Below are 27,986 nucleotides of genomic sequence, written 5' to 3'. Positions count from 1 at the left end.
TTTTACAGAATGATTTATATTTTACACTCAATATGGTACATCCCATAAAAATGCTTAGCAAGCAAAGAATTAAAAGACAAACTTTTTTTGTAAACATTGAACAGAAACTCGTGCTTTTAGTCAGTAATTAACACACATTATATTTTCAGTGAATTAAAAACAGTTTCCTCCCTTTTGCTGAATGCGTATGTATTAATAATTTGAATATAAATTTGTACATGTCAGCGTGTAAAGCTTCATTTCCCATTATGCCATTTAAAGCAGTATTAATATTATCACGGTACATGGAGATCAATGTCATTATCTCAGAACACATTTAAAACAGTTCAAGCCAATTACAAATTTAAGTTCAGCTCCACATAAACAACCGACAGATGGAGTTTGTGAAATGAACACATCAGGGGAAAGAAAAAAAAATATGACACCTACTTAAGATACATTATTCAAAATATATTTGCATACATCTCCAATAATTAAGGCTGTAATGACAAACTTTCCATGAGAATATTGGGATGCAAAATGTTTTTTAAATAACTGAACATAGTATCAACACTGGCAAAAAAATGGCAAGATCTCTCCATCAAAAAGTAATATTTTACATCTGTCCATACCTGAAAGTCAGTAAGCTTGTTTTCTTTTATCAATTGTGCAATATAAGTCAACACCGTTCATATATATTATAAATGTACATACAACACCTCAACTTATTTTACATTTCCCAAGATCTCTGAGACAGAAATATTTATTTATAGGTTCATTCAAGCTATACATATTCAAAGGTTTCAATATTTGATCAATTTTAAGGCGCAGCCCTAAAGAGAACGTCAAACTTTGACAGCTGTTATCAAGACCTTTTCTATGGGATCTCACATCTGCAAACCATAGACAAAAAACAGATATTAGATGACCTGATGTATGAGATATTACCCTGTACAAAAAGGGCCACTATTTCCCCAGTCTCACACTTACATTCCTGGAGCTTCAGGTCCTGAGTTTGAATCAGAAAGAGGCTGTGATGTGAAGTATAATATTGTAAGTGCAACCTCAAGGTACCATTACAGTGCGCTACAAAACAGTGATCCTAAATTGGTAACGCAGAACACAGTGCAGAGTACGTGTAGACGTTAAGTTGTCATCGCTCTAGACTTGATTTGAGGCCTGGAAAAACTAAGAATGCTGATTTAAAATCTGTTTTTTGGAAAAACAAAACATTCTGGGCTGATCTGTGCTTTAAAATGCTTAATATGGGGCCTTGTATTGTTTTGTTTTTCATAGTATTTGCATTATATTGCAGGGAACAGCTCTAGATCAGGCATCTGTCCACTGATGGAATGAGAGGTCAGCTCATTCACAGGCACAGAGGAATGGAAGAACAGTTCAGCTGCTGAATTCTCCATGCAGGAAGTGAGAACGGATATGTAGAATATACACCTGACCAGTTAGGTCAATAGTTACTATAACACTGGAGTTTTCTCACCTCTAATGAGATGAGAAAGAAAACTAAATCAAAGCTGAACGTCAGGTGGGTGACTACTGTGAAACTGCAAGCGAGATAAACAGATCAGATAGACATAGTGAGAGAGAGAGAGAGAGAGAGAGAGAGAGAGAGAGGCGCTCTATTCGTCAAACTGAAAATAAATAGTGATAAAAGTAATAACAACACCAAAATGTCCCCCCAAAAATAAATCTGTGGTTTAAAGAAACACTTTGTTACACCCAAACAATCTTGGTTAGGTAAGGATAAAGCCAAATGTTGGCAGTTGATTCAAGAAAATAAACAAAGAAACTTAAAAGTGCCCATGAAGATAAAACCGAACTCTCTCCTCGGTGTCTTTAAGGATTCTTTGTGTATTACGAGGGCTGCATCTCCCCTGGTATCTCATCATTCTCTTCTTTATTAGACGAATCGTTGGTGATATTGTCATGAAAACCTAGTTTTTGGAGCTCCTCCTCTGCGCTGGCTAATGACGTCACTGTGACCGTGTGTTCCTCCATCTGCTTCTGAAGGCTGTCCATCTCCAGCCTACAAGAAATGACCATCAGAGAAGTGAGAAAGAAGACGCCCACAAGGTGAATGCAATCTGTTATGTGATTGTGCTAGCTTTATTTATATGAAATATGTGGAAAAGGGAGAGCAGGTATTGTGCAATTGCACTAGGGGCTCAAAATCAAATTATTTCGTCTTTTGTTCACATTCATTTTAAACGTCGGGTATAAATATGTGGTCTTGTGTCATGACTATGACAGCTTAAAATTACCCCATTTATTAAAAAAAAAAGTCACAATAAAAACTAAAACAATTTGTCAATACAAATATTATACTGTATATATATATATATATGTATACATATATATATATACAGGTACTTCTCAAAAAATTAGCATATTGTGATAAAGTTCATTATTTTCCATAATGTAATGATAAAAATTAAACTTTCATATATTTTAGATTCATTGCACACCAACTGAAATATTTCAGGTATTTTATTGTTTTAATACTGATGATTTTGGCATACAGCTCATGAAAACCCAAAATTCCTGTCTCAAAAAATTAGCATATTTCATCCGACCAATAAAATAAGTGTTTTTAATACAAAAAAAAAAGTCAACCTTCAAATAATTATGTTCAGTTATGCACACAATAGTCAATACTTGTTCGGGAATCCTTTTGCAGAAATGACTGTTTCAATGCGGCGTGGCATGGAGGCAATCAGCCTGTGGCACTGCTGAGGTGTTATGGAGGCCCAGGATGCTTCGATAGCGGCCTTAAGCTCATCCAGAGTGTTGGGTCTTGCGTCTCTCAACTTTCTCTTCACAATATCCCACAGATTCTCTATGGGGTTCAGGTCAGGAGAGTTGGCAGGCCAATTGAGCACAGTAATACCATGGTCAGTAAACCATTTACCAGTGGTTTTGGCACTGTGAGCAGGTGCCAGGTCGTGCTGAAAAATGAAATCTTCATCTCCATAAAGCTTTTCAGCAGATGGAAGCATGAAGTGCTCCAAAATCTCCTGATAGCTAGCTGCATTGACCCTGCCCTTGATAAAACACAGTGGACCAACACCAGCAGCTGACATGGCACCCCAGACCATCACTGACTGTGGGTACTTGACACTGGACTTCAGGCATTTTGGCATTTCCTTCTACCCAGTCTACCTCCAGACTCTGGCACCTTGATTTCCGAATGACATGCAAAACTGAGCAACAGTCCAGTGCTGCTTCTCTGTAGCCCAGGTCAGGCGCTTCTGCCGCTGTTTCTGGTTCAAAAGTGGCTTGACCTGGGGAATGCGGCACCTGTAGCCCATTTCCTGCACACGCCTGTGCACGGTGGCTCTGGATGTTTCTACTCCAGACTCAGTCCACTGCTTCCGCAGGTCCCCAAGGTCTGGAATCGGTCCTTCTCCACAATCTTCCTCAGGGTCCGGTCACCTCTTCTCGTTGTGGAGCGTTTTTTGCCACACTTTTTCCTTCCCACAGACTTCCCACTGAGGTGCCTTGATACAGCACTCTGGGAACAGCCTATTTGTTCAGAAATTTCTTTCTGTCTTACCCTCTTGCTTGAGGATGTCAATGATGGCCTTGTGGACAGCAGTCAGGTCGGCAGTCTTACCCATGATTGCGGATTTGAGTAATGAAACAGGCTGGGAGTTTTTAAAAGCCTCAGGAATCTTTTGCAGGTGTTTAGAGTTAATTAGTTGATTCAGATGATTAGGTTAACAGCTTGTTTAGAGACCCTTTTCATGATATGCTAATTTTTTGAGACAGGAATTTTGGGTTTTCATGAGCTGTATGCAAAAATCATCAGTATTAAAACAATAAAAGACCTGAAATATTTCAGTTGGTGTGCAATGAATCTAAAATATATGAAAGTTTAATTTTTATCATTACATTATGGAAAATAATTAACTTTATCACAATATGCTAATTTTTTGAGAAGGACCTGTATATATATTGTGTTTTTTTATTTATTTTTCTATTAAAGTTTGATAAAAAATAAATTCAAACCATTCAATAATTTAGGGTCAGTAAGAGGTTTTAATGTTTTAAAATAATGTCTCTTATGGTCAGCAAGGCTGCATTTACTGGATCAAAAAACAAGAAAAAGCATTAATATTGTGAAATATTATTACCATTTCAAATAAATGTTTTCTATTTTAATATATTTTAAAATGCAATTTATTCCTGTGGTGGCAAAGCTGAATTTTCAGCATCATTACTCCAGTCTTCAGTGTCACATGATCCTTCAGAAATCATTCTAATATGATTCGGTGATCAAGAAAAAAAAAATGTTATTATAAATGTTGAATACAGTTGTGCTGCTTAATATTCTTTGTGGAAACCAGGATGATTCTTTGATAAATAGAAAGTTCAAAAGAACAACTATTTAAAACAGAAATCTTTTGTAACATTAAACATGTCTTTACTGTCACCTTTGATCAATTTAATGAGTTCTTGATGAAAGTATTAATTTCTTTCTTTACTGACCCCAAATTATTGAATAATATATAGTACATTTATTATAAGGCTATTTGACATGTTACAGCCAGATATGACAGCGTTACTGTAACACGAATTGCGGCGGATGAGTAGCTGAGTATCTCTTCAAAAAGACAATGCTTATATATTTCTTATTATCATTTCTTCTTTGGCTCTGTTTACACCTGCTCTCTTCATGTGTTTTTACTGATCGGATACCTATCTGATTTTTTAAAACTGTTTCATTTACACTTTGAAGCATAAATGGGTCTCCGCAAAACGAATATATGTGACCCTGGATCACAAAACCAGTCACAAGTCGCACGGGTATATTTGTGGGAATAGCCAACAATACATTGTAGCCTATGGGTCAAAATTATAGATTTTTCTTTTATGCCAAAAATCATTAGGATATTAAGTAAAGATCATGTTCCATGAATATATTTTGTAAATTACCCACCGTAGATATATAAAACATTTATTTTTGTGAGTGAATGCAGCACAATCGCGAACATAAATGGACAACTTTAAAGGTCGATTTTCTCAATGTTACGATTTTTTTGCACCCTCAGATTCCAGAGTTTCAAATAGTTGTATCTCGGTAAAATATTGTCATGCCCCAACAAACCATACATCAATGGAAAAATTATCTCAGTTTCCAAAAATTGACCCATGTGACAGGTTTTGTGGTCCAGGGTCACATATATGCGTTCTTTAATTCATGTCAATAAAAGTGAGAGCTGCATTTTATTTATCATCATCTTTTTTCAAGATCAAAGACCGCAAGAAAGCTGCTCATCTGCGGCGATTCGTGTTGCAGTAGCCCGGTCATATCTGGCAATAACGTTATATAGGCTATAACACACGCTCTAAAATACATTTTTTAACATTTTGGGAGGAGTACATATGCGGTTTCAACAACCAGATGCATTTACATTTGCCCAGTTTCGCCTCAGATTTGAGTCCGATCACTCAGGAGGTGGTCTGGTTCGGGGATTTTTACACCTGTTTTTTTTTTACGATTGGATAGCTATACGATCAGAGAAAACGCATAAAGTGACCAGGTGTAAAAAGTCCTTTTTTCCTCTTTTCACTGCTACTTGTTTCAACATAGTTTGTCGTAATAGTGGGACAGTGTTACAGGGTGCACACTCTCCTCTAGTTTTCACATAGAAAGCGATGGTATGATGTGTGCAAGTCTTACTTTAGCTGTCTTAGACAGTTGTGGAGATTATTGAGAGGCTCTTTATTGACGGATGTTGAGGGTTTCAACAGTTCGTCCAAAAGTGAAGCAGGAACAGGGCAATCTGGGATTTTTACTGGCGTCACTGGGGTCGATTCCCCCTTTAGATCCATCCGCTGGTGTGGGAACACAAATATTGAGAGAAAATATTCCATTACACACTTACCTGTACATATTACAAACCTACATCCAGTCTAAATTTTGAATTAAAATGAGCATTAGTCTTACCTTTCTGAGCCTGCTGTTTTTGAGGTCCTGTTTGAGCTGGTTGTTCTGCTGGAGAACAGTCTTCATGCTGCTCCTCAGCTCTCCCACTTTAGCCTGCAGCATGAATTTATCCTTCCGCGTGCCGTTGAGATCCTCCTGCACCATCTCCAGCTCCACCTTTATCCTCTACACATCACATCAAACAAAAAACAGCCCAGAATTTAGGGGGGGGGGGGGGGGGGGGCAATAACTAACATTTTTACAACAGTAACTGACTGAGTGAAAGTGCTGAACAAAGCAGCGCACCTGTAGCATGTCCTGCAGGGTGTCCATCTCTCTATGGTGACACTGTTCCACCATCTCCAGCTGCTGTTTTTGTGTCTCGATCTCCCGCTGCCTCTGCTCCACCTCCCACTTCAGATCCTCCACCTGCAATGAGACAGGAACACAGTGTGATAAAATACGTAGTGAAGTATTTTTTCATTTGTCATGCCATGATTGAAAGCCATGAATGAAACTAACTTCCGTTATGTCTGTCATGTTGTTAAAATGTAACGGTCAGGGGGAAACAAAAGCAAAAATGTGTACCCTCACTGGTAAGGAACCCTTAAAAAGAACAACTTTTTGTACCTTATCCACCCCTAAAATTAGTGTACAAGTACTAAAATGACTAAAAACGTAAAATTAGTAGTTACTTAAAATTACTAGTACTAAAAACAGTTTTTTCTGAGAGTGAAGATAATGTCAAGTCAAATATATTTGTATAACACATACACACGGTTTCAAAACACAATCATGATGTTAATGATTGTTTACAATATTGTAATATCTTCATGCCTTAGTCGCATTTAGCAGATTACAGCTTGATATTTGCTAGATTAAAAATATATCCCTTTATGTGATTATGTATTTAATATACTTTACATTTTGCAAAGATATAAACAATCATGGAGCTGAGATATATATAGCATACATTGCTTTATGTGACTATACTATATGTGTGCAGGTACAAAATCAAGCAGTTGAGATTTGCTTTATCGCTTTATGAGAGTATACTGTATGCATGTGAATAAATTTGGATATATATCTATATCTAATATATATATATCTCTATATATATATCTATATATATATATATATATATATATATATATATATATATATATAGCAATATTATAGTTACATTTTGAGACGATATAAACAAGTTGAGATTTGCTGTATAGTATATATTGCTTTGCGTGAGTGTGCTGTCTACATGCATGCACTGTATATCCAATTCTAAATATTTATTCCCTGCCGATAATATAGTTTATATTATATTATGCAATGATGATTTTTTTAGGGGGGGGGGAGGATTCCAACTCTTGCACTTAACTGATTCACATTAACTCAAAACTAGGTTGTGAAACCTTGCAACCTGCCTACCCAGAAAGCATTTTAAGGCATAACAGTAATATATTGAAAGAGGCTCTGTGAAGTTTCAAACAGAGAGTTAGCTTTTGCAATAAAGCCACACTGTACCTCTTGGTTAGTGAGGGGTTGTTTGTTGAGCTCATCATCAAGTTGTTTTTGAAGGATCTGAAGTTGAGCATGGGCATCAGCTAATTCCTCCTGGAAATGAGAAACCTCCTCAGAGTGCTTCTCATCTTGAGCTCTGTCAGAGAGAGAGAGAGAGAAATTCACAAAAGACACCACCACAATCTGAGAAGTCACACACATCTGAATCTGTTTATTAAGCAATCTAGGTATTGATCTCCATTGCTGCGTTTACAGTTCTTCACATATTTTACAAGCATCAGTACATCACTCTAAAAAAAACTGGACCTCATGTCCAGATGTCTTGATGTGTGGCAGCAGTTCTATATTATGAGTGTCCGACGCAGTTGTGATACTGTAACCCAGAGTGTCTGGAAAACTTACGCAAGTGTCTTAGCCTCTTTCTGCAGGGCTTTGACAAGCTCCTCTTTGGCCTGCAGATCTTTCTTGATCTCGCTGAGCTCCAGCATGGCTGCCCTGTAGTGCCTGCGGTTATGGGCTGCCTCCAGCTTGGCCTCCGCCACCTGAACAAAGCGTACAAACACACGGGTCACACACATGCACATAACAAAATAAACCAAAGCCTTCGGGAGTTCTCAAGGGGAACTGAAAATGCTATGCAGATGTTAAACCATATATTAACCTGCTCTGTCAGATCCTTGACTTTTATTTTCTCCTTCTCCAGAGCAGTCTGCAGCGTTTGCACCAACTGTCTCATCTGCTGGTCCTCCTCTTCTTTACGCTTTAATACTGCCTGAACCTGGAGAGAAAGATTACAGAGATGTTTAAACAAAACAATTTTTTTTTTTAAACTATTCAATTCCACTGATTAAAGTATCGTCAATGATGACATGACATGTCGCATCACACCTGCAAGTTGAGCTGGACAAGATCTGCTTCTCTCTTTGCCAGTGCAGCCTCTAGAATATTGGCATGTTCCCGCAATGCACTGTGGGATTTTCCAAGCCCGGAGAGTTTCCCTTTCTCATGCTCTAGCTCAAGCGTAAGCTTCTTATTAGCATCTTCCAAGCGACGAATCCTCTTTTTAAAATTTCGGGACTCTTGGAGCTGTGCCAAAAAAAGTGAAAAAACATTTCTTACATTTTGATAACACCACTTCTTTCACAAATTGCAATGGATTGTCCATTATGTAAAACTCACTTAAAAAATACATCATATTACAAGTATTTTAATGAAATAAAAACTATCAGTGAAATTTGGAGCAAGGAGGACACCATTTATTTTTATAAAAATTAAAAGAAATGTGCAAATCAGTGTACAGATAGTCAAAATCAGAGTTCATTGAATTATTGAGCCGAAATACTATGAATTAACTGAGTAACCATCTCTAGAATCACAAGAGAATAGTGGGGATACACATACATATACAATACCATTCAAAGGTTTAGGTTTAGGTAATAAGGTTTATTTCTTTTATTTTTTTATTCAGCAAGGACACATTTGATTGACCAAAGTGAATTCTGAAGGATCATGTAACACTGAAAACTGGAGTAATGGAAGCTGAAACTGAAAACTGGAGTAATGGAAGCTGAAAATGACCCTTTAATATATATAAAAATTAAAAAAAATCATTTTAAAATGTAATAATTATTCACAATTTCTTTTGTGTTTTTGATCAAATAACTGAAGCCTTGGTGAGCATAAGAGACTTCTTTCAAAAACAAAATCTTACAGACTCCAAACTTTTGAACAGTAGCATATTCATTTCAGAAAAAAGATTATCTACAATTTTCTGACCTGAGAAAATGATGTGCATGTAAACATGTTAATTGTTACCAAACCATGCAGGTTTGCTATATATTAAGCCATTAAGAATACTTTTTCGCTCACCTCGTCTTCCAGTTCCATCACTTTCTCCTGATATTCCTCCAGCTCAGTGCTGGTTAGGTTGATGATCTCCTGTAGCTCTTTCTCCAGCATGGCTTTACTCTGGCTCACTGCCTCCAGCTCTCTCTGTAGGGACTCCACTTTGGCCTGAAGCAAAAATACACAAATCAGTTATTAGAAAATAAGATCCACTGTAGTTACTCACGGCACCACTGCAATTCTTAATGATTTTAATTCTTTCACTGTTAAAAACTTGGTGTCCCAATGCTTTTAGGAACTATGCAACTGTTAAATTTTAGTGTTTATATTGTAGACCATCACTAGAGCCTTCCTGTAGCTCAACAGTAGAGCGTTGGGACTTGCAATGCCAAGGTCATGGGTTCGATTCCAGAGAAAGCAAGAACTGAGAACTATGTAAATGTGTACCTTGAAATGCATTGCAAGTCGCTTAGGATTAAAAGCATCTGCCAAATGCATAAATGTAATTGTGAAATAAATGTACCAGTGTACCTGAAATTCCTGGCTATTTCCTCCCTCTGAAACCTGAGCTTTGAGTTTGTCAAGTTCAACCTCAGCTGTCTCTTTGGCGGCGAGAGCTTCCTGTAGCCTGCGGCTCAGAATGCCAACTGCATTCTCATAGGCCTTATGCTTGGCCTTCATATCTTTCTGTGCGCTGGTCAAATCTGTGCCCAAACGCTTCATCCTCACCTTCTGCTCTGAGATAGCCCTGGAAGAGGGAAGAGCAGGTGCATAACAGCAAGTTAGACAAAAAAATGTTGGTCTACTTCACCATTGTTCTTCTCAACATTCAGGGTCATTTTTAATTTGTTTAATAAATAGATGAAATAGGAAGAATAAATCCCAAACCCTCATGCTTTAATCTTGAGACGCAAGATCATAAGCAAACATGTACAACTGGTGGAATACTTCGGCACTATTGTCTATATGTCACATCACATATCAGTGATGTCAAAGACTGAGCAGCAAAACTATCACTATGGAAACCCTTATGGCAGAAGAGGCGGTGTGATTGTGACTCACGTCTTGGCTTCATCTTGCATTTGTTCAATCCTCTTCCTCAGATTTTCATTCTCTTCGGTCACGGATGCCAGATGGTTCTGGTCAAACTGAAGGGACTGAAGCAACAACATAGAGAGTGTCAAAATATGCTATATACAATATTGTTCAAAAGTTTGGGGTTGTTAATACATTTTATTGTTTAAAAAAAAAAAGTCTCTGATGCTCACCAAGGCTACATTTATACAAAAAAACAGTAAAAACAATAATATTGTTAAATATTATTACAATTTAAAATATCTGTTTTCTATTTTAATATATTTAAAATGTAATTTATTCCTGTGATGGCAAAACTGGAATTTCAGCATCATTACTCCAGTCTTCAGTGTCAAATGATCCTTCAGCAATCATTCTGATATGATGTGGTGCTCAAGAAACATTTCTTATTATTATCGATGCTGAAAATAGTGTGCTTAATATTTTTGTAGAAACTGATAGATGTTTTCAGTATTATTTAATGAACAGAATGTTCAAAAGAACAGAAATTATAAAAAAACAAATATTGTAACATTTTAAATGTTTTTACCATCACGTTTGTTCCATTAAATGCTTCCTTGCTGAATAAAAGGATTGATTTGTTTAAAAAGATAATCACTGACCCCAAACATTTGAACAAAGGTGTATAGAGAGAGACAGAGAGCATTTAGGCCACGCCCCCAGCAGGGGACGACAATCCAACACTCTCCATTGACATTGAATTGCGTGAAGCTTCCTCCTTGTCATTTCTTGCTTCTAACAAAAGACAGAATGCCTAAAAGCTGATGTGACAGGGTGTACAGCAAACAAGCTGAAAAAAAAAAAAAAAAATAGAACTAAGTTTTTATAAGTTACCAAAACGTAAAAGCCAGCCTTTAAGGAGACAAAAGTGGGTACAGGCAATAAGATGTGAAGCATCAGCAGGAAGAATGAGTAAATTGTGGGATCCTGACACAGTCAGTATGCCTACGTGTGCAGTAATACATAGGGTGTTGAAATAATCCTTTGACATGGTTAAAAATAATAAATGTTTTTGTTTTTTTAGCATATCCTGTTGCTGATAACGTTCCCCTCAAGTGGGCTTAGTTCTCAGAGTAATAAGACACATTGCGCTCTGTCTCAATTGCCTGTATCCACTTTTGTGTCCTTAAGCGCTCGTTTTTTGGGGGGGTCGACAGCTTATAAAAACTTAGTTCTGGGTATTGTTCTTGTTTGATGTACACCCTGTCACATAACAGCCTTTAGACATTGTTCTGTTTTTTGTTATAACAAGGAGGCAGCTTCACGCAACACAAAGTCAATTGTCATCCCCCACCCCCCCACCGAGTGAGCGTTGTTTTCAGTTGTTTTCAGATTTTGACGCGTGGCGCACTGTCTCTACGTAGGAAAAAGTCTGTATCCTTGCAACCGAGATGATCTTAGTAATGCAGTGGGTGCGTACCTGCAGTTGAGAGTCAAGTTGGTCTCTCTCTGTCTGTACGGATTGTAAATGGGCTTCCAGGCTGACCATTTGCTGCTGGACTCTCTCCACTTCCTTCTGAAGGCGATCCTGTTCCTGCTCTGCACTCTTCTTTTCTCCCTGCATTCTTAACAGCTCCTGCTTCAGATCCTTCACCTCCGCCACCAGACGCTTTTTAGAAGCCTTCAACTCAGAGATCAACTGGTCTTTGGAGCTGGCATCTCTCCGGTAAGCTTCGACCATCACCTGCAAGAAAGAGTACGGTAGATTAAGGACACTTCTGCCAAAACCCTTTTGACTATTTTGTTGTGGTAAAACCTCCTCGCAACTGGTCTTATCCAGCAACAAACAAGGCATATTTGTCAGTCATATATAAATGAAACCAGTAAGAAACAAATAAGATTTCTATAATAGAACTAATAAACTAAATATGTTTTAAATACACAATAAACAGTTTTATATATATTTATCATCAATAAATCCAATTAGTTTCAGTCTCATTCATTTTAAATAATTGAATATTGCTTGTTCCGCAGCTAGCTATATTTTAACGTTTATATTTTTTAACCGAATGAATTTTATTTTTTTCACAATTAACAGATTTATACTGATTCTAAGCAATTTGAATAAATGCATTTTGAAAATATTATTAAAAATAAAATATAATCAAGTGGTAAATTATAAAAAATGCCATGATTTTATTTTTAAGTGCAGAAATCTTACCCATTTCATTAATGTCTGACTGACAAATATGCATCACTTTATTAGTTTGTTTAAAACAGTGTAATCCAAATTAACAGAATTTTTGGAAACATTTTATTTTACAGTCTCCTTGTTACATATGTTACATGTACTTACCATATTGATAACACAAAATTATTCAAAATTACATGCAAATAACCCTCAACCAAATCCTAATCCTACGGTAAGTACATGTTGTTAATTAATATTACTCAGTTACAGTGTAATTATATATTTACATACTATGACACCTTAAAATAAAGTGTAACAGAATTTTAAATGCAATTCAAATACATACATCTTAATTCAATAAATCTAAATTTGTTTGGAGTATATATTTTAAAGGAACTCTGATCTTTGGGCCACCTACCTTTTGCTGCATGAACTGCTCTTTCAGTTTCTGTGCTTGTTTTTTGAGGGTGCCATTCTCTTGCTTTAGAGCTTCAATCTTGTAGAGAAAGAGAAAAGATGCAATCTGAACCCATCCTAATATTGCAGTTACAAAAAAGCACATCACTCAGATTCAAACCTCTCACCTGGGTTGCTTTAACCTGCACTTCCTGTCTAAGCTGGTCAAGTGTGTCTGAGGCCAACAGCACTTCCTCTCCAAGCCTTTCCGCTCCTTCATCCAGTTCGCTCTTATCTGCCCTTGCTGCCTGCAGAGCCACTTCCAGGACTATTTTCTCATTTTGGAGATACTGCAGGGTTTCTTCTTTAGCTGTAGCGTCAGTTTGTAGCTCCTCCAGCTGGGCCTGGAGCTCCTGGTAACGGGCCTCCAGCTGATTAAGGGCCTGTTCTTTGGTTTGGAGATTCTCCTGAGTAGTGGTGAGCTGCTTCATCAGCTCTAAGTGCTCACGCTGTAACAACTCCAGCTGGGCGTCTTTTTGGGAGAGAATGAGTTTGACCTGGATGGAGAAGAAGTTGAGTCGTTTGAGTCATTAGGCTGCATAAATTAGGTCAACCAGAACCGGGAACACTTCCCATACCATCCGATGTAATTGTTACATCGTCAGAAGCCTGGCATCTACGCTAATATTAGTCTGTCTGTCTCATTCTGATCCCGAGGTTACCAGGTCTAGTCCGCATCCAGACCAGATGGTAGACCTGCACCTAGAGACGACCACAACAGCCCTGAATGTGAGAGGACACCATGACAACTAGACGAGCCGTAGAGACAGGTCCCCTGCAAAGACCTTGTCGACAAGACTGTCATCGGCACAGATCCTCAGTAAAGACCATGAGAAAAAAAGTCCTCTAAAATAAAGTCCCCTACGCAAACCCCATGCCCTCCCCACCAAATACTCAAGTAATGTATCCCGATATTCAAGTGGAAGGAACTGGATGAAATTTTCTGAATTATATCAATCCACAATCTGACCTGTGATGCGGCCTGGAATTAAACCACACCATGTAGGTTCGCCTGGCCAGAGGAGAACTGTCGCCACTGTCACCTTTTGGCTTTCTTTGAAGGGGACCCTTTATATTCGGTAATATTATTGACTTCAATGCACTGGCACTATATGAGAACTGAACTGAGCTAGATGACGGCATCATTTTTTTCTCCAGAGCTGCTTTTTAGATTAATTGACCTCATTTCATAACTGATGAACTTTACACAGTTATTGTACCAAACTAAATCAACACTGAACTACTTTCAACTGAATGACGGTTTACTATTGTCGTTTTAGAGCTGCTTTACAGCAGAATTGAATACTGTTTGTATCGTTGATCAATACTTTCCAGTTTTTATCACTGTAAAGCTGCTGCATTGTATAAAACACTATATAAATAAAGGTGACTTAACTTGACGTCATTAGGGAATGCTTATATTCAAAATAACATATTACAAGAAGGAAGCAACCTTCTTGGAGCAACCTTGGATTAAAGGTCTTGTTCAAGAGCACAATGCTGATGGGTTTGAATCTACAACTGTGTGTGTGTGTATATGTGTGGGTGTGTGTGTGCAATCATACTGGTGTTTAGATACCTGCTCTAGCTCTCTCTCCAGTGTTGTGGCTGTATTGGCAAGTTTGAGGAGATGCTCTCGCTCCTCCTCAAACTCTTCCAGCTTGTGCTGAAGATCTTCCTCCACCATCGTCTTTGCCTCCTGGATTTGATGTATGGATGCTTCTTGAGTCAACATGTCCGCCTGGATAAGAATCAATCTATTATTAATATTATTGTTTATGGTATTTAGATTTAATCAATTTCATCTTCCTTCTTTAACTTATTCACTGTTTATTAACTCAAGTAAAAAACTAAATTAAAAATAGGTGACAGACCTCTATACTCTGTAGTTGTACAGCAATCCGTTCCTTCTCTTTTATAGAGCGATGGTTCGTCTCTGTGAGTTTGTGAGATAGAGTTACGTTCTCCATCTTCAGATTTTCTAACACACCAATCTGAGTCATTTGACCGGCCTGAAAGTAAATATACAAACAAGTGCACACTAAAGATGGCCATTCTGCATCTGAAACTTTCTGATTAACTTTCTGATTTTGAATACATATACTACCGTTCAAAAGATTGGGTTCAGTAAGTTTTTGAAATAAATGAATACTTTTATTCAGCAAGGATGCATTGAATTGATCAAAAGTTACAATAAAGACATTTATAATGTTGCAAATGTAGTTCTCTTCCACAAAACAAATTTTAACAAATGTTTACAACATTAATAAAAAAAAATTTCTTGAGCACCAAAGATATTAGATATTAGCTTTCTAATTAGCATATTAGAAAGATTTCTGAAGGATCATGTGACTGGAGTAATGACGCTGAAAATTCAGCTTTGTCTTAAAAGGAAAAAAAACTTTAATAGAAAACAGCTATTTTGTAATAATGCTTTACAATTTTACTGTATTGTTGATCAAATAAATGCCGTCTTGGTGACCATAAGACTTCTTTCAAAAAGATTTAAAAAATCTTACAGACTCAAAACTGAGAATGGTAGTATACATGTTATGGGAAAACTAATTTATACTCCATCGCACTTCACCTACAACGGCACATTATACCTGCATGTTTGCCATCTCTCCCTGCAGTCGCACACGTGCCTCCTGTGCCATACTCAGCTGCTGCTGGTACCAGATGCGGAGCTGCTGCAGGGAGTCCACTTCTGCCTGCGAGGTCTTCAGTCTGCTCTGCAGAGCGTTCCTCTCGCTCTGGACCCGCTGAAGCTGTGTCTGCAGGCCTCCCATCTGCTGTCGGAACTCAGAGACTAAGTGGAAAAACAACGAACATGGCATGTAAAAGGGGTTGAACAGACCAGTCAAACTGGAGGGACTGAATTAACAACATGGAGAGTGTCAAAACATGCTATACCCTATTGTTCAAAAGTTTGGGGTTAATACTTTTTAATGTTTTATTTTTTAAAGACTCTGCTGCTCACCAAGGCTACATTTATTGTGAAATATTATTACAATTTTAAATATCTGTTTCTTATTTCAATATATTTAAAATGTAATTTATTCCTGCGATGGCAAAACTGGATTTTTAGCACCATTACTCAAGTCTTCAGTGTCACATGATCCTTCAGCAATCATTCTGATATGATGTGGTGCTCAAGAAACATTTCGTATTATTATCAATGCTGGAAACAGTTGTACTGCTTAATATTTTTGTAGAAACTGACCATTTTTTTCAGGATAATTTGATCAATAGAAAGTACAAAAGAACAGAAATTATAAAAAATAAAAAAATAAAGTTGTAACATTAAAAAATGTGTTTACCATCACGTTTGATCAATTTAATGCATCCTTGCTGAATAAAGGCATCAATTTGTTGCCTTTACCAAAAGAAAATCACTGACCCCAAACATTTGAACAAAGGTGTATAGAGAGAGACGTGAAAACGTATGTAATAGGGGTTGCACAGATTGCCATGATGCTTTAAACTTGACGTCGACTAGTCGGTGACCATGGCCTATAGAGGGCGCAACAGGATAAGAAATCCCTGAAGTCCACTTTTATGCTCCGTTTTCAACCATTAAAATGACAAATCAATCAATCAATCAATCAATCAACTTTATTTCTATAGCGCTTTACACAACCGTCAGGTATCCAAAGTGCTTCACATCATAAAAAATAAAACGTATCATACAATAAATACATATAACAGTGAAAATCAAAAAAGAAAAGTAAAATTGAAAAGAAACAAAAACAGGGAAATTGTCACACCACTACTGCGTATTAAAAGCCATTATAAACAGGTGGGTTTTAAGTTTAGACCTAAAAACAGTTTCATCCGTAATTGTACACAGGGGGTAACTTGTTCCAGAATTGTACTCAGGGGGTAACTTGTAATTGTAATTCCGTAATTGTACTCAGGGGGTAACTTGTAATTGTAATTCCGTAATTGTACTCAGGGGGTAACTTGTTCCAGAGTCTCGGGGCAACAACTGCAAACGCCTGATCACCCCATCGCTTATACTTTGCCCTTGGGACTTCTAAAACAAACTGGTTTGAAGACCGTAACGACCGGCTGTGCTCACGCAGAGTTAAAATCTCAGTCAAAGCCGAGCAGCAGCATTTTGCACAAGTTGAAGTCATGCAATGGAGCTTTTATTTAAACCAACATAAAGAGCATTACAGTAGTCCAACCTCGAACTAATAAAAGCATGAATCAACTTTTCTAGATCATGCTTGTTAAGAAAAGGCTTAACTTTAGCTAGAAGACGAAGCTGGAAAAAACTCATTTTGACAACATTGCTAATTTGCTTGTCAAATTTCATGTTGCAATCAAAAATAACCCCCAGATTTTTGACAGATGGCTTAAGGTATGGCGCCAGAGCCCCCAAACTCACCGCTGAACCATTTGGGTTACCGAAGATGATACACTCATTTTTTGCTTTGTTTAAACTAAGAAAATTGTGACAAACACAACTCAATATCATCAATACAACTAAGTAGGGAGTCAAGTGTGACACTATCATTCGGTTTTAAAGGCAAATAAATCTGCAAATCATCAGCATAACAATGAAAGGACAGATTGTGCTTTCCTATAATACTTCCCAACGGCAACATATATAAAGAAAACAAGATTGGGCCAAGAATTGAACCCTGGGGTACCCCACAAGAAAGAGGAGCAGCTGACAAGGAGCATTCACCAATCATAACTGAGAAGCTCCTATTTGCTAAGTAGGAGCTAAACCATTGAAGGGCCAAACCTCGAATGCCCACACAATGCTCAAGGCGAGATAGGAGGACTGCGTGGTCCACCGTATCAAACGCCGCTGTGAGGTCCAAAAGCACTAAAACAGCAGGATTCCCAGCATCCACAGACAAGGCAATGTCATTATGTACTCTGAGCATTGCTGACTCAGTACTGTGACGTGATCTAAAACCTGATTGAAATTTTTCAAGCACAGAATTTTTCTGCATAAAGGCTTGTAACTGTATAAAAACAACTTTTTCCAAAACGTTTGACAGAAAAGGCAGATGAGAAACTAGTCTAAAATTAGATAATACTGAAGGGTCAAGATTTGGCTTCTTAAGTAGCGGCCTGACCACAGCATGTTTAAATGCAGCTGGGACACAACCTAGACTAAGACAAGAATTAATTAAAGTGAGTAAACTCGACCCAATGGGTTTAGTGGGTAAATGACAAATAAATGCATACTCCGAGAGCGCTCCACAAGATACGCTTGATTATACCATCTGGATGCTCAAAATTGATCATGTGAATGCACGTTTTAAACAGCTTATTGTACACTAAGTTAAGACACAGACAGTAGCACACACATTTAGTAGCACAGAAATGTATTGTCGACGCTGTTCTGTGATTTATCAATAATACAGCTTAGAAGATGAAAGGTTCTAGCATATATTTCTTAGTAACTGAAACCCACAACTTCACTATTAGTAGAGAGACGCTGCCAGGTACAATTAATTCACATGCAATCAAATGCATTCATATACATTTAATCTTTACTGTGCTACTTTCTCTGTATCTGATTTAGAACGAGCAGAAATCTGTGAGAAACCTAATGACCAAAAGAACTGATAAAAATAAGCTATTATGTAGGAGCAGTAGCCTTGTGGGCAGCGCTGTGTCATATGCCATAGCTGTGAACAAGGCAACCTGCGTTCGAGTCTCAGCGACATATAGAAGTTGACTTTAATCAAATAAATGTCGTTTAACCCCTAGTACGTAAAGATTTTTATACTATTATTATTATAATGTTACAGTTATTATAAATAGAATGTATATTTCTATACATTTTCACTTATAATTATTATTATTTATTCATTAAGTTTTATTTATATTCATATAATCATTAAGTTTTATTTTTTTTTCACTTATAATTATTATTATTTATTCATTAAGTTTTATTTATATTCATATAATCATTACGTTTTATTTTTAAAGTGCCTTTCCCAAGCTCAAGGTTACTTATGTTGACCAGTCAAGTGAGCACAGTTACGGGTTTATCAACAGGTTGTTGTTTTTTTTAAACCAGAAAAATCCAATCAATCACCTTGGCCAATATTTTGGTCAGTTACTAGATCATTTTTTAACAGTGATTGAAATAGTTCCCAGGTCACTAAATGTACTAAAATCTACTGGTACTAGCGGGCAAAAGCACTATCACCATGTTAACCGTCCTGAGTAATGATAGTCAAGTCAACTCAAGTCAGTTCAGTGTTGGTCCAGTTCAGTTCAGTTCGATATCTGTGTAAAGTTTACACTTTGAGACTGATACTAAGTATACCAACTGGTCAAGCTCAACCCTGACATGTATATCTACCACTTTGTCCTCACCTGTGTTGTCTCTGGTATTCAGGCTCTGCTGCATCTCCTCCACTTTGACCATCAGCCTCTGGTACTGCTCTTCAGCCAGCTGCAGATCATTGCCCAGCGAGGCCAGGCTGGCGTTCTTCCCCTCCAGATTGCCCTGGAGATCCACCATAGCCTTCTCCAGTGCAGAGCAGTTAGAGCGTAGCGTGGTGACCTCAGAGGTGAGGGTGCTCTGCCTCTCCTGACTGGCCTGGGTTTGCTCCACCTGGACCTGCAACTGAGCATTTACTGTAGCCAGCTGTGCCTGGAGCTCCGTTTTTTCTTTCAGAGCCTAGAAATGAAGGTATGGTTTTAGATGACCCATGTGGTTTCAACCATGTTTTTAAGAAGTATATTCATAACAATAAATATATAAACATGTATATATGCACACTACTGTTCAAAAGTTTGAGGTCAGTAAGATTTTTTAAAATAAATTAATACTTTTATTCAACAAGGATGCATTAAATTGATCTAAGTGACAGTGAACATTTATAAATAATATTACAATAAAACTGTGATTCAAATAAATGTTTTTTTTACTTTATATTTATCAAAGATTTCTGAAAAGAAAAAATGATGATATAATATTAAGATAACATTGATAAGAAATGTTTCTTGAGCACCAAATCACCTTATTAGAATGATTTCTAAAGGATCATGTGACACTGAAGACTGGAGTAATGATTGCTAAAAATTTAGATTTGCCATCACAGGAATAAATTACATTTTAAAATATATTAAAATAAAAAACGTTTAATTACATTTATAATAATATTTGTATAGTTTTTTTTTTGTTACTGTATTTTGATCAAATAAAAAGGAGAAACTTCTCTAAAATACATTAAAAAAAAATCTAATTGGAGCCTGAGTGGCTCTTGTTACAGTCACTTTGACTGAGTGGCTGTTGTTACAGTGATTACTTTATTTTGTATTTGTATTAAAAAATGTAAACGTTTTTATTTGTGAAAAAAATACTATAATAGGATTATTAAAATTAAATATTTTTGTAATAAAATATGATATAAAAAAATATTAGTGATATTGCAGCAATGTTGTGTATGCGTTTTCTGTTTGTGTGTGTGTGTGTGTGTATGCACACACAATTTTTTAAATATTTAAAACATAACTAGAAATATTTAAACCAATCTCCTCTCTAAATATGGGCATCAGACAATTTAAAAAAATGAGTTGACCACTAATAAAAATACATAGTTTTGTATTCTGTTGGTAGCAGGTAGCAAATATTGGACAAATGCTTAGTCCCAGGTTAACTCACCTGACTGGCCTCGGATGAAAGAGACTCCAGTTGTCCTTCTAACCTCATTTTCTCTTTCAGCACTTGCAGCATCTCATCATGAGTCCCCATCACAGAACTCCCAAATGACACACTGAAAACGCATAATTCAATCATGAAGGTTTAATGGACTGGTTAGATAAAAATGTTCATCTAAAGGTCTACAGATATTTAGGGAATGGACTAACCGGTGGAAATAGCGGGCACATACCTGCTGGAGAAGCTGTCCCTGCGACTGCGAGGCTCTATGCTGCCCTCTCTGTCCTGCTCCAGCTCTTCCATGTGTCTCTCTTCAGTGGCTGCCTGCAGGACTTCCTGCAGTGATGGAAAGTTGCCCATGGCTTCTGGAGCAATCTCTCTCCCTTCAACAGTATATGGAGCCTTTGGCTTGTTGGCCATTGCAGCTAACATACTATATGTTCCTGTAGTAGACACACTGCTATAGGACGAGCTATCGCTGTCATTACCGTCAGCTCTGAAACCTGATTCGCTGCCATCCACCTCAGAGACATTGTCTCTGATTAGCTGAGATGTTTCCGAATGGGTGTTGGTCTCAGAGCTGATGCTGATTTGCGAAATGGTCGAAACTGAGCTGATGGAGGAATGCAGCGAGCTAAACGATGAGTCGGCAGACGCAGAAACTACCCCACCAGGTGCTTCTGTGCTTTTAACGTCAGTTTCGGGAGTTTTGTAGTCGGCGAGAGAGTGGATCTTGCTGGACCGAGATGATTTGGATTTCTTCTCCTTGCTGGAAGGGATTCCTAGGCTTCCCAGTTTGGGACCACGAGGAACGCTGGTGCGCAGGAAAGAGTATTCCTTAGTCATGGCAACAGTACTGGCCCTTGGGAGACCCTCGGGATGGAGCATGAGCTCTGGGTCCAAAGTGCTAAATAGGCGACTCTTAGGAGTGGACCGCCTGGTCTGACTCTGAACGAGACAAAGAAATGGCGATTAAACATAAGACATGTAAAACAGGAAACAGTAGCAAACACTGAACTGTTTATCTATTTCTAACATTAAGTCCATCAAGTCCACCTATAGCTAATATTAAATAAATTATTTACTCAAATGATTTGGCCACCCTCTTGTTGTTACAACCCCCCACTACCCCCTACCCACCCCCCTTAAATAAATAAATAAATCGTGAATATCAAACCAAAAGTTTTTCAATTAACCTATCGTTTAACATTCTTGAAGTCAATTTAGTGTGATGCTTCTTCATGTGCCATATTTAAATACACTGGACTTAAAATATGGTCTGTTCCTTTCACAAAATTATATTATGACTTCAGAAGACATAATGAGGGTGAGTAAATTATGCCAATTTTAATTTTTTTTGCCAAACTATTAATTTAATTCAATATCTGTCATTTCATAGAAACTGAAATTTCTCATTCGCTGACTCACTCTCTCTGTGTGCCGCTGTACTCTGTATTGTTTGAGCTGTTCCTCTAGACGCCGGCGAGCTTCCTGGCGAATTTTTTCTTCATTTTCCATCTCCACTGATGGCTCTTTTGAAGCTACAAGAAAGACACAGTCAACAAATGCACAAAAAATCTTGCTACATAAAAATAGGCAGGTGTTCAGATATTGTCAACCAAGCTGTATTAGATTGAATGCAACAGGCTATTGATTATACGAGACTGATAATACAGCTCATCAATCCTGAAACATGCTTTCTTTGACAATGCTATTTCTAGCGATGGCTTTGACAACTGGTTCCATTTTTTAAAAATACAAGAACTTACTAGTTCTGTTATAACGCAATATCCACAGTCATCTTTCTCATCTTTTTAAAGTTGTGATGACGATCGAGTGTCTTATATGCACACATTATTATTAGTTTTAATGCTATTAACATTTTTGGTGGTTTATATGTTTCAGTACAATGGCCTCACAGAAAAACTAAATTCAAAGTATTGGTCTAAATAAATAAGTTGCTAAAAAGAATAAATATGGTAAGGTGTTTTTTGTTGTTCTTGCTGGAACTGTATAATAAAATCTGATTTGTTATTACTGCTCTGTTAAAATCCGAAATTAATAATAACCAGGCTGCTGAGCATTTTCCAGAGCAAAATTACCAGAGGAATCAGTAATTAGAATCATTAGGGGAATTGTAAAGTGGAAATGGAACCAGTATCATTCAAATGTCTCATGATTCCCATCTCAAGTCTTTTAAGAGTGAAGCTTCATGCTCATCCTGGTAGAGCAAACACCATGTGATCTCTGCAACCCAAAATAAGCCATTCCATCTGCCTTAGTTAGAAAAAGAGAAAAGCACACTTCAATTTCTGCGTCAGTTAGTTATTAGTTCAGCCATATTTCACATCCAAGCCAAATTGACTTAAATACTGGCAAGACAACATACATCTTGTTATGTTGTTCCCAGAAAAGCTAAAATTTTCCTGAATCACAAACCAGCACAACAACCACGGTATTGCACAGAATTGTAAGAAATCAAAGCACCAACAATCACTGGAGAGACTAATTAGCCTTAAAATAATTAATTAGGACATTATGCAATGAAGAGATCCCCATTAAAATCTCTCTGCAAGCCAAAATGGAGAAGCAGGCAAAAATAGGATACAGCAAACAGGGACGGTTAGCCTAAATCAGCCTCAAAAGCCAAACTGGGGGGAATTACAACACAACAGGAAGGGACGAGGGTGATTCGGGGGGAGGGGGGGTTATCCAATATCGTATGCTTACACAATTCGGTCTCCTGCATAGGAATACTTAGTCTGAGCGATTGCAATGCGTCACCCTTGTGAATAGAGCCCTCTGCAAGAGCTGCCTCAGACTTCTCTAGGCTTTCAGGGAAAGAGGCCACACCTGGATCCAGCTGTGCGCTCAGGGGGGACTCGGCAAGGCGGCTGCCCGGGGAAGGAGTTGCCAGAGGTGGGGTTCTGCCTCCGTGAGCTTCCTGACCCTCCACCACGGCCTCTCCGTTTGGCAACAGCTCTGCTTTGATATGACCTACAACAAAGAGAAGGGATTCAGCAAACAGCGTTACATTTACAGGTGTTTTTAGTGTTTCACAGGCCAATACATACCATGCATCAGTATGGATGACATATCATGAAATATATTTTGGTTCATTACAACTTTCATTGTTCTGTCTGACCCGTTATGTGCACTTAGCCTTCTATGGACCACATAAATTACTATACAGAAAAATAAAATTACTGACTGGTCATTTAACAACTGTAGGTCTTGCTAAAAATAAACACTAAAAAAAGTTATTTAAAATGATTGCATCTAAAGTTATTAAAATTAAGTAAAAATGTGATAAAATAAAATTAACATATTTATCAAAAAGTATTACCCAAAATAGCACTTTTTATGCTTTAGTAAATATCACTCCACTCAAAAACTATTTGGTAAGACTTTACAATAAGATCCCATTAGTAATGAATTTACTAACATTAACAATGAGCCATACATTTGTTAACGTATTTATTTATCTTTGCAAATTAGTTAATAAAAATACAACTAATCATTGTTAGTTCATGTTAGCTCAAGTCCATTTAATAATATTAATAAAAGATACAACTTTTGATTTGAATAATGTATTAGTAAATGTTGAAATTAACATTAACTAAGAATGCTCATATTTGTCATTGTTATTTATCATTGTTAACTAATGCATTTAACTAATGTTAACAAATTGAACCTGATTGTTACCAACAATTCTGTAGAAAACAATGGCCCGTTCATAGACATATTTGTCATCCATGATTCATTTATTCTGCAGACAGAAGCATCTATTACTAATATAAAGTGAATAGTCCAGCATTAAGGGGGACCATCTTGAACATATTTGTCCAAAGCATTATTCTTTTCCTTATGGGTAAAATGTTACTTTGTAAACATTTAAAGTACAAAGCACGGCCTAAATTAGCCTGTTTATATCCATGTTATGAGGTTATGATTGGTGCTTTTTGGTCATTCACAACTTTCATAATTAGAGACCAGCATAGCCCGAATGTTCTCCTGTGTGCAAGTCTTGCAGAACAAGTAAAACAGCCTAATCGAGCTACAGGGACAGTTCAGGAAACTGACACTAAAAGTGAGGGGGAAGTTTGTGGATATATCTAGAGAAAAAAACTTCTTAATATGGTAACAAATAGCATTGAAACGTGGCAAGAAAAAACATCTCAAAGCCAAGTGACACAGTAAACAGCAAATGTTCACTTTGAAATTTTTCCAAGTTTTGAATGAAATGAAGACAACAAACAACTCTCATAAGACAAGCTTAACAGTGAATCCTGCATGCGCTCACATTTTGAGTATAAATTGTATATTTGTATACACCATAAAGACCAAATTATAAAAAATCTATAAAATATATTACAAATATGTGTAAAATATTTAGTTTCTTTTACGTTACACTATGCTTTTTTTCTACTCACTATAGTACTGTTGGATGTAGCCTATTTTTTTGTTATTTATTTATTTAATAGTGGTTTTATTATTTAGCTATTTAAAATCCACCTTTTTATTTATTTATTGAAATAAATGTTTTTAAATAATTTATTTTATACGGAGCCCCACACATGACATGCAAGAAAAAAGTAAATCGTGCGCACGATTTATAAATCGAGGGAACAAATTAGTAAATCATGCGCACAATTTAGCCCACTATTTTTCTCCATAATTTTAAATTAAAAGCATTAATTAATTACTAAAAATGTATTTTGTTTTGCTCTGAACTTTTCCACTAGCCTGTGAGTCACCACCCGTTTGAAAACCCCTGACTTAAAAAATCATCCATCAAATTTCATCTAAAAAAAATAAAAACACTCACCATTTGGTATTTTCTCTGTTACGGGTGATCGCTCCGACTTCAGAGATTCTACAGTATTGCTGTCTGGATGCTGAGGGATGGCCTCAATTGAGGCCGTTTCAATGTTTCCATTTTCCATATCTCTTGAAATACAGATGCTGTTCTAGCATCCATTAAAAAATAAGCTGAGCCTCACTAGTTCAATTCAACTTTACTTCATGCTCGGTGAACTTTGGTTGAGACTGCAGGCTGGCCTGGATGGTGCAGACGGCTTCAGTCCTTGGTGAACCTGAGGAATGACAACATTACCTAAAATCATCCATACTGTGAGAAGGGTTCAAGATTCATTGCACAGTTAAAGCAGTCTTGTTTAAGGGCTAAATGGTGATATACAGTGAACGTGATTCACAACATATTCCTAAATCAATATCTTTGCTGATCCTGGAACAAAATTCCAATCAACCAATCAGATTTGAGCGACAAGTTTATAGTTTCTCAAGTTTAGGCTTACAATCAGGGTTAGATCCTTCTACATCAGTGTTTTTCACATATCATTTCCCTGTGATTTTGGGGATAAGTTATGGGAAGGGTTATGTAGGGGTAGGGATAGGACTACATTTTTGGACAGGAATGTTGTTCCAGAATCAACAAAATATGCTGATCCAGGAACTGTCTTACTTGGCAAAATCACGGTGACCAGTGAGATACTTTTGTTAGTGTTGCTGGAAGTGGCACTAGTTGTTTAATCTGCGTTTATATAAAGTGCCCTCAGAAATACTTTTTTTTTTTTTTTACCTACAACCTTTTACATACCAGCCCACTAATTCATACCACCTCAATTTGGGGCAAGAAAGAGGGAAAATAACTTCACACTTTTAACTTAGTACAAACAACAGTGCTTTAAATGACAGTTCACTGATTCTTGAGACATGGGACAAAACATGTTCCACATCTAAACCTGCTATTAACTTTCAAAACAGCAACATTTCCATTTAGGAAATGAATCAGATATTATCACTAAAATGTTCTGATTTTCTCCTTTTTTATAGAAATTATGACATGACATTCAACTACCCACTATAACTATAACAACACCTATGACTACCCGGTGCGAAGGGGGCTACTATCACTTAATTCCTCTAAAACCATTTGTCCGCTCCAACCATAGCAGAACAATTCATATAGATTAAAATGTTAGATAATAAAAACAGTAATACAAAAGTCTCGTATGGAGAAAAGCGATACAATTAAAATAGTCCTCTTTTATTAGGTTTCCAATGCATTAGAAAACAGTTCCTGTAGTGCTTAATGCATGCGTGATATGCAATATATGCTTTAGTCAACACAGTCAGCTGTCAACATTTTGAGCCGTCAACACAATGGTTGTCTGTCTTACTGCGAAGAAAATTCAATCATTAAAGTAAAAATCTGCTTTATATTAAATATTTAGTCTCCATTCACTCACTGAAGTGAATGCTTTATTTGTCAATATTTATAATAAATATTGGACACTTTTGCTGACAGGTGGTGATGACTCGTACTGAGCTATAGGCAAACAAAACAATTTCATGAGAAAATAAAAGCAGCAGGAGATTGAACAGAATAATCCTTCATATAAATGTATGCATATATTCTTCCTTATATAAACTTTTCAGCACTGTCATGGTAGGCATCATGAAGTGTCATCATTAAGTGTCGTTATGGTGGAGGAATGAGATTTCTGTCTCACACAATGCTTGAGGATTAGACTTACCATTAACACGAGTTTAACTCTAGACTAATGCGATTTAAGACACTTATCAGACATCTGACATGCAAAAAAAGCTGTCATTACTTCAAAGCAACCTTGTCATAATATCACATATAGACAGATCAGACTGACAACAGCATTTTTGATTATCTGTCGCTCAACAGAGAGTATGTCCCTTATTTCAGTGCAATGAACTGAAAATGAAAGCACAGCAACAAACACGTCAATCATAATAAATAGCCAGCAGCACGGAAAAAGTGAAAAACCACTGGAGAAACGGTGTTAAAGTGAGTTTAGCATTATAAATCTCTGATCTCATTAGCATCAGTCTTTTAGCTACTTAGCCACATCGCACGGTATCTAAAAAGCCTTAAGCAACTGATGCATGACACTGACACGCGGCCACGCTTCTGCATACCAGTCGTCGCGTGCAATGGTGAATTATTAGTATGGAGATTAGAATAGATGATAAAAAGTAACTAAGCACCAACCTTAGACGTGCTCTTGCCTATACTACGTGGCTGTTTAGGTTCCGTCCTTCAAACAGATCCGTCTCACAACGGTTAGCTCAAATTTAAAGGTTCCGCGTAGAGCTGCTGCCGGTGCGTAGCTACGGAAGCAAGAAATCTATGGATTTAAAATACCCTGCTATATATTATTTACAACAATCTAATATCAATAATCATACTTGTATATAATGTTTATGGTTAAAAATCAAAAGTGCTCACTTCTGACCAATTGTAAATGTACTGATCTAAATCACATAACATGCTGCAATATGACGTTTTTTTTTGTCTAAATCATTCAGTATGATTT

General features: G+C 37.0%; 1 protein-coding gene across 2 annotated transcripts; it reads right to left on the bottom strand.

Moving 5' to 3' along the window:
* On the bottom strand, positions 1-27,749 carry golga3 (golgin A3). Of its 2 annotated transcripts, none has more exons than XM_077241459.1 (24): positions 27,662-27,749; positions 25,442-25,709; positions 23,344-23,610; positions 22,042-22,154; positions 20,846-21,561; positions 20,617-20,728; positions 19,323-19,629; positions 15,578-15,780; positions 14,846-14,983; positions 14,551-14,712; positions 13,100-13,468; positions 12,934-13,011; positions 11,805-12,068; positions 10,352-10,446; positions 9,821-10,037; positions 9,314-9,457; positions 8,333-8,530; positions 8,106-8,222; positions 7,847-7,986; positions 7,448-7,580; positions 6,233-6,355; positions 5,948-6,112; positions 5,681-5,835; positions 1-2,023 (listed from the first exon to the last, which is right to left on the bottom strand). In XM_077241459.1, exons 2-24 carry the CDS (start codon positions 25,557-25,559, stop codon positions 1,852-1,854), a joined length of 4,506 nt encoding a protein of 1,501 aa, XP_077097574.1. In that variant the 5' UTR covers positions 25,560-25,709; positions 27,662-27,749; the 3' UTR covers positions 1-1,851. The 2 variants fall into 2 exon arrangements, with proteins under 2 accessions (XP_077097574.1, XP_077097575.1); XM_077241460.1 differs by having other exon boundaries at positions 23,467-23,610.
* Between the last annotated feature and the right edge of the window lie 237 nt (positions 27,750-27,986).

This window comes from Siphateles boraxobius, unplaced genomic scaffold (assembly GCF_051911475.1).
Source record: "Siphateles boraxobius isolate OS27281-9 unplaced genomic scaffold, OSU_SipBor_1 24, whole genome shotgun sequence".
Lineage (NCBI taxonomy): Eukaryota > Metazoa > Chordata > Actinopteri > Cypriniformes > Leuciscidae > Siphateles > Siphateles boraxobius.
The sequence above is the reverse complement of the archived record's forward strand: the minus strand, read 5'-3'. Positions and strand labels throughout refer to the sequence as shown.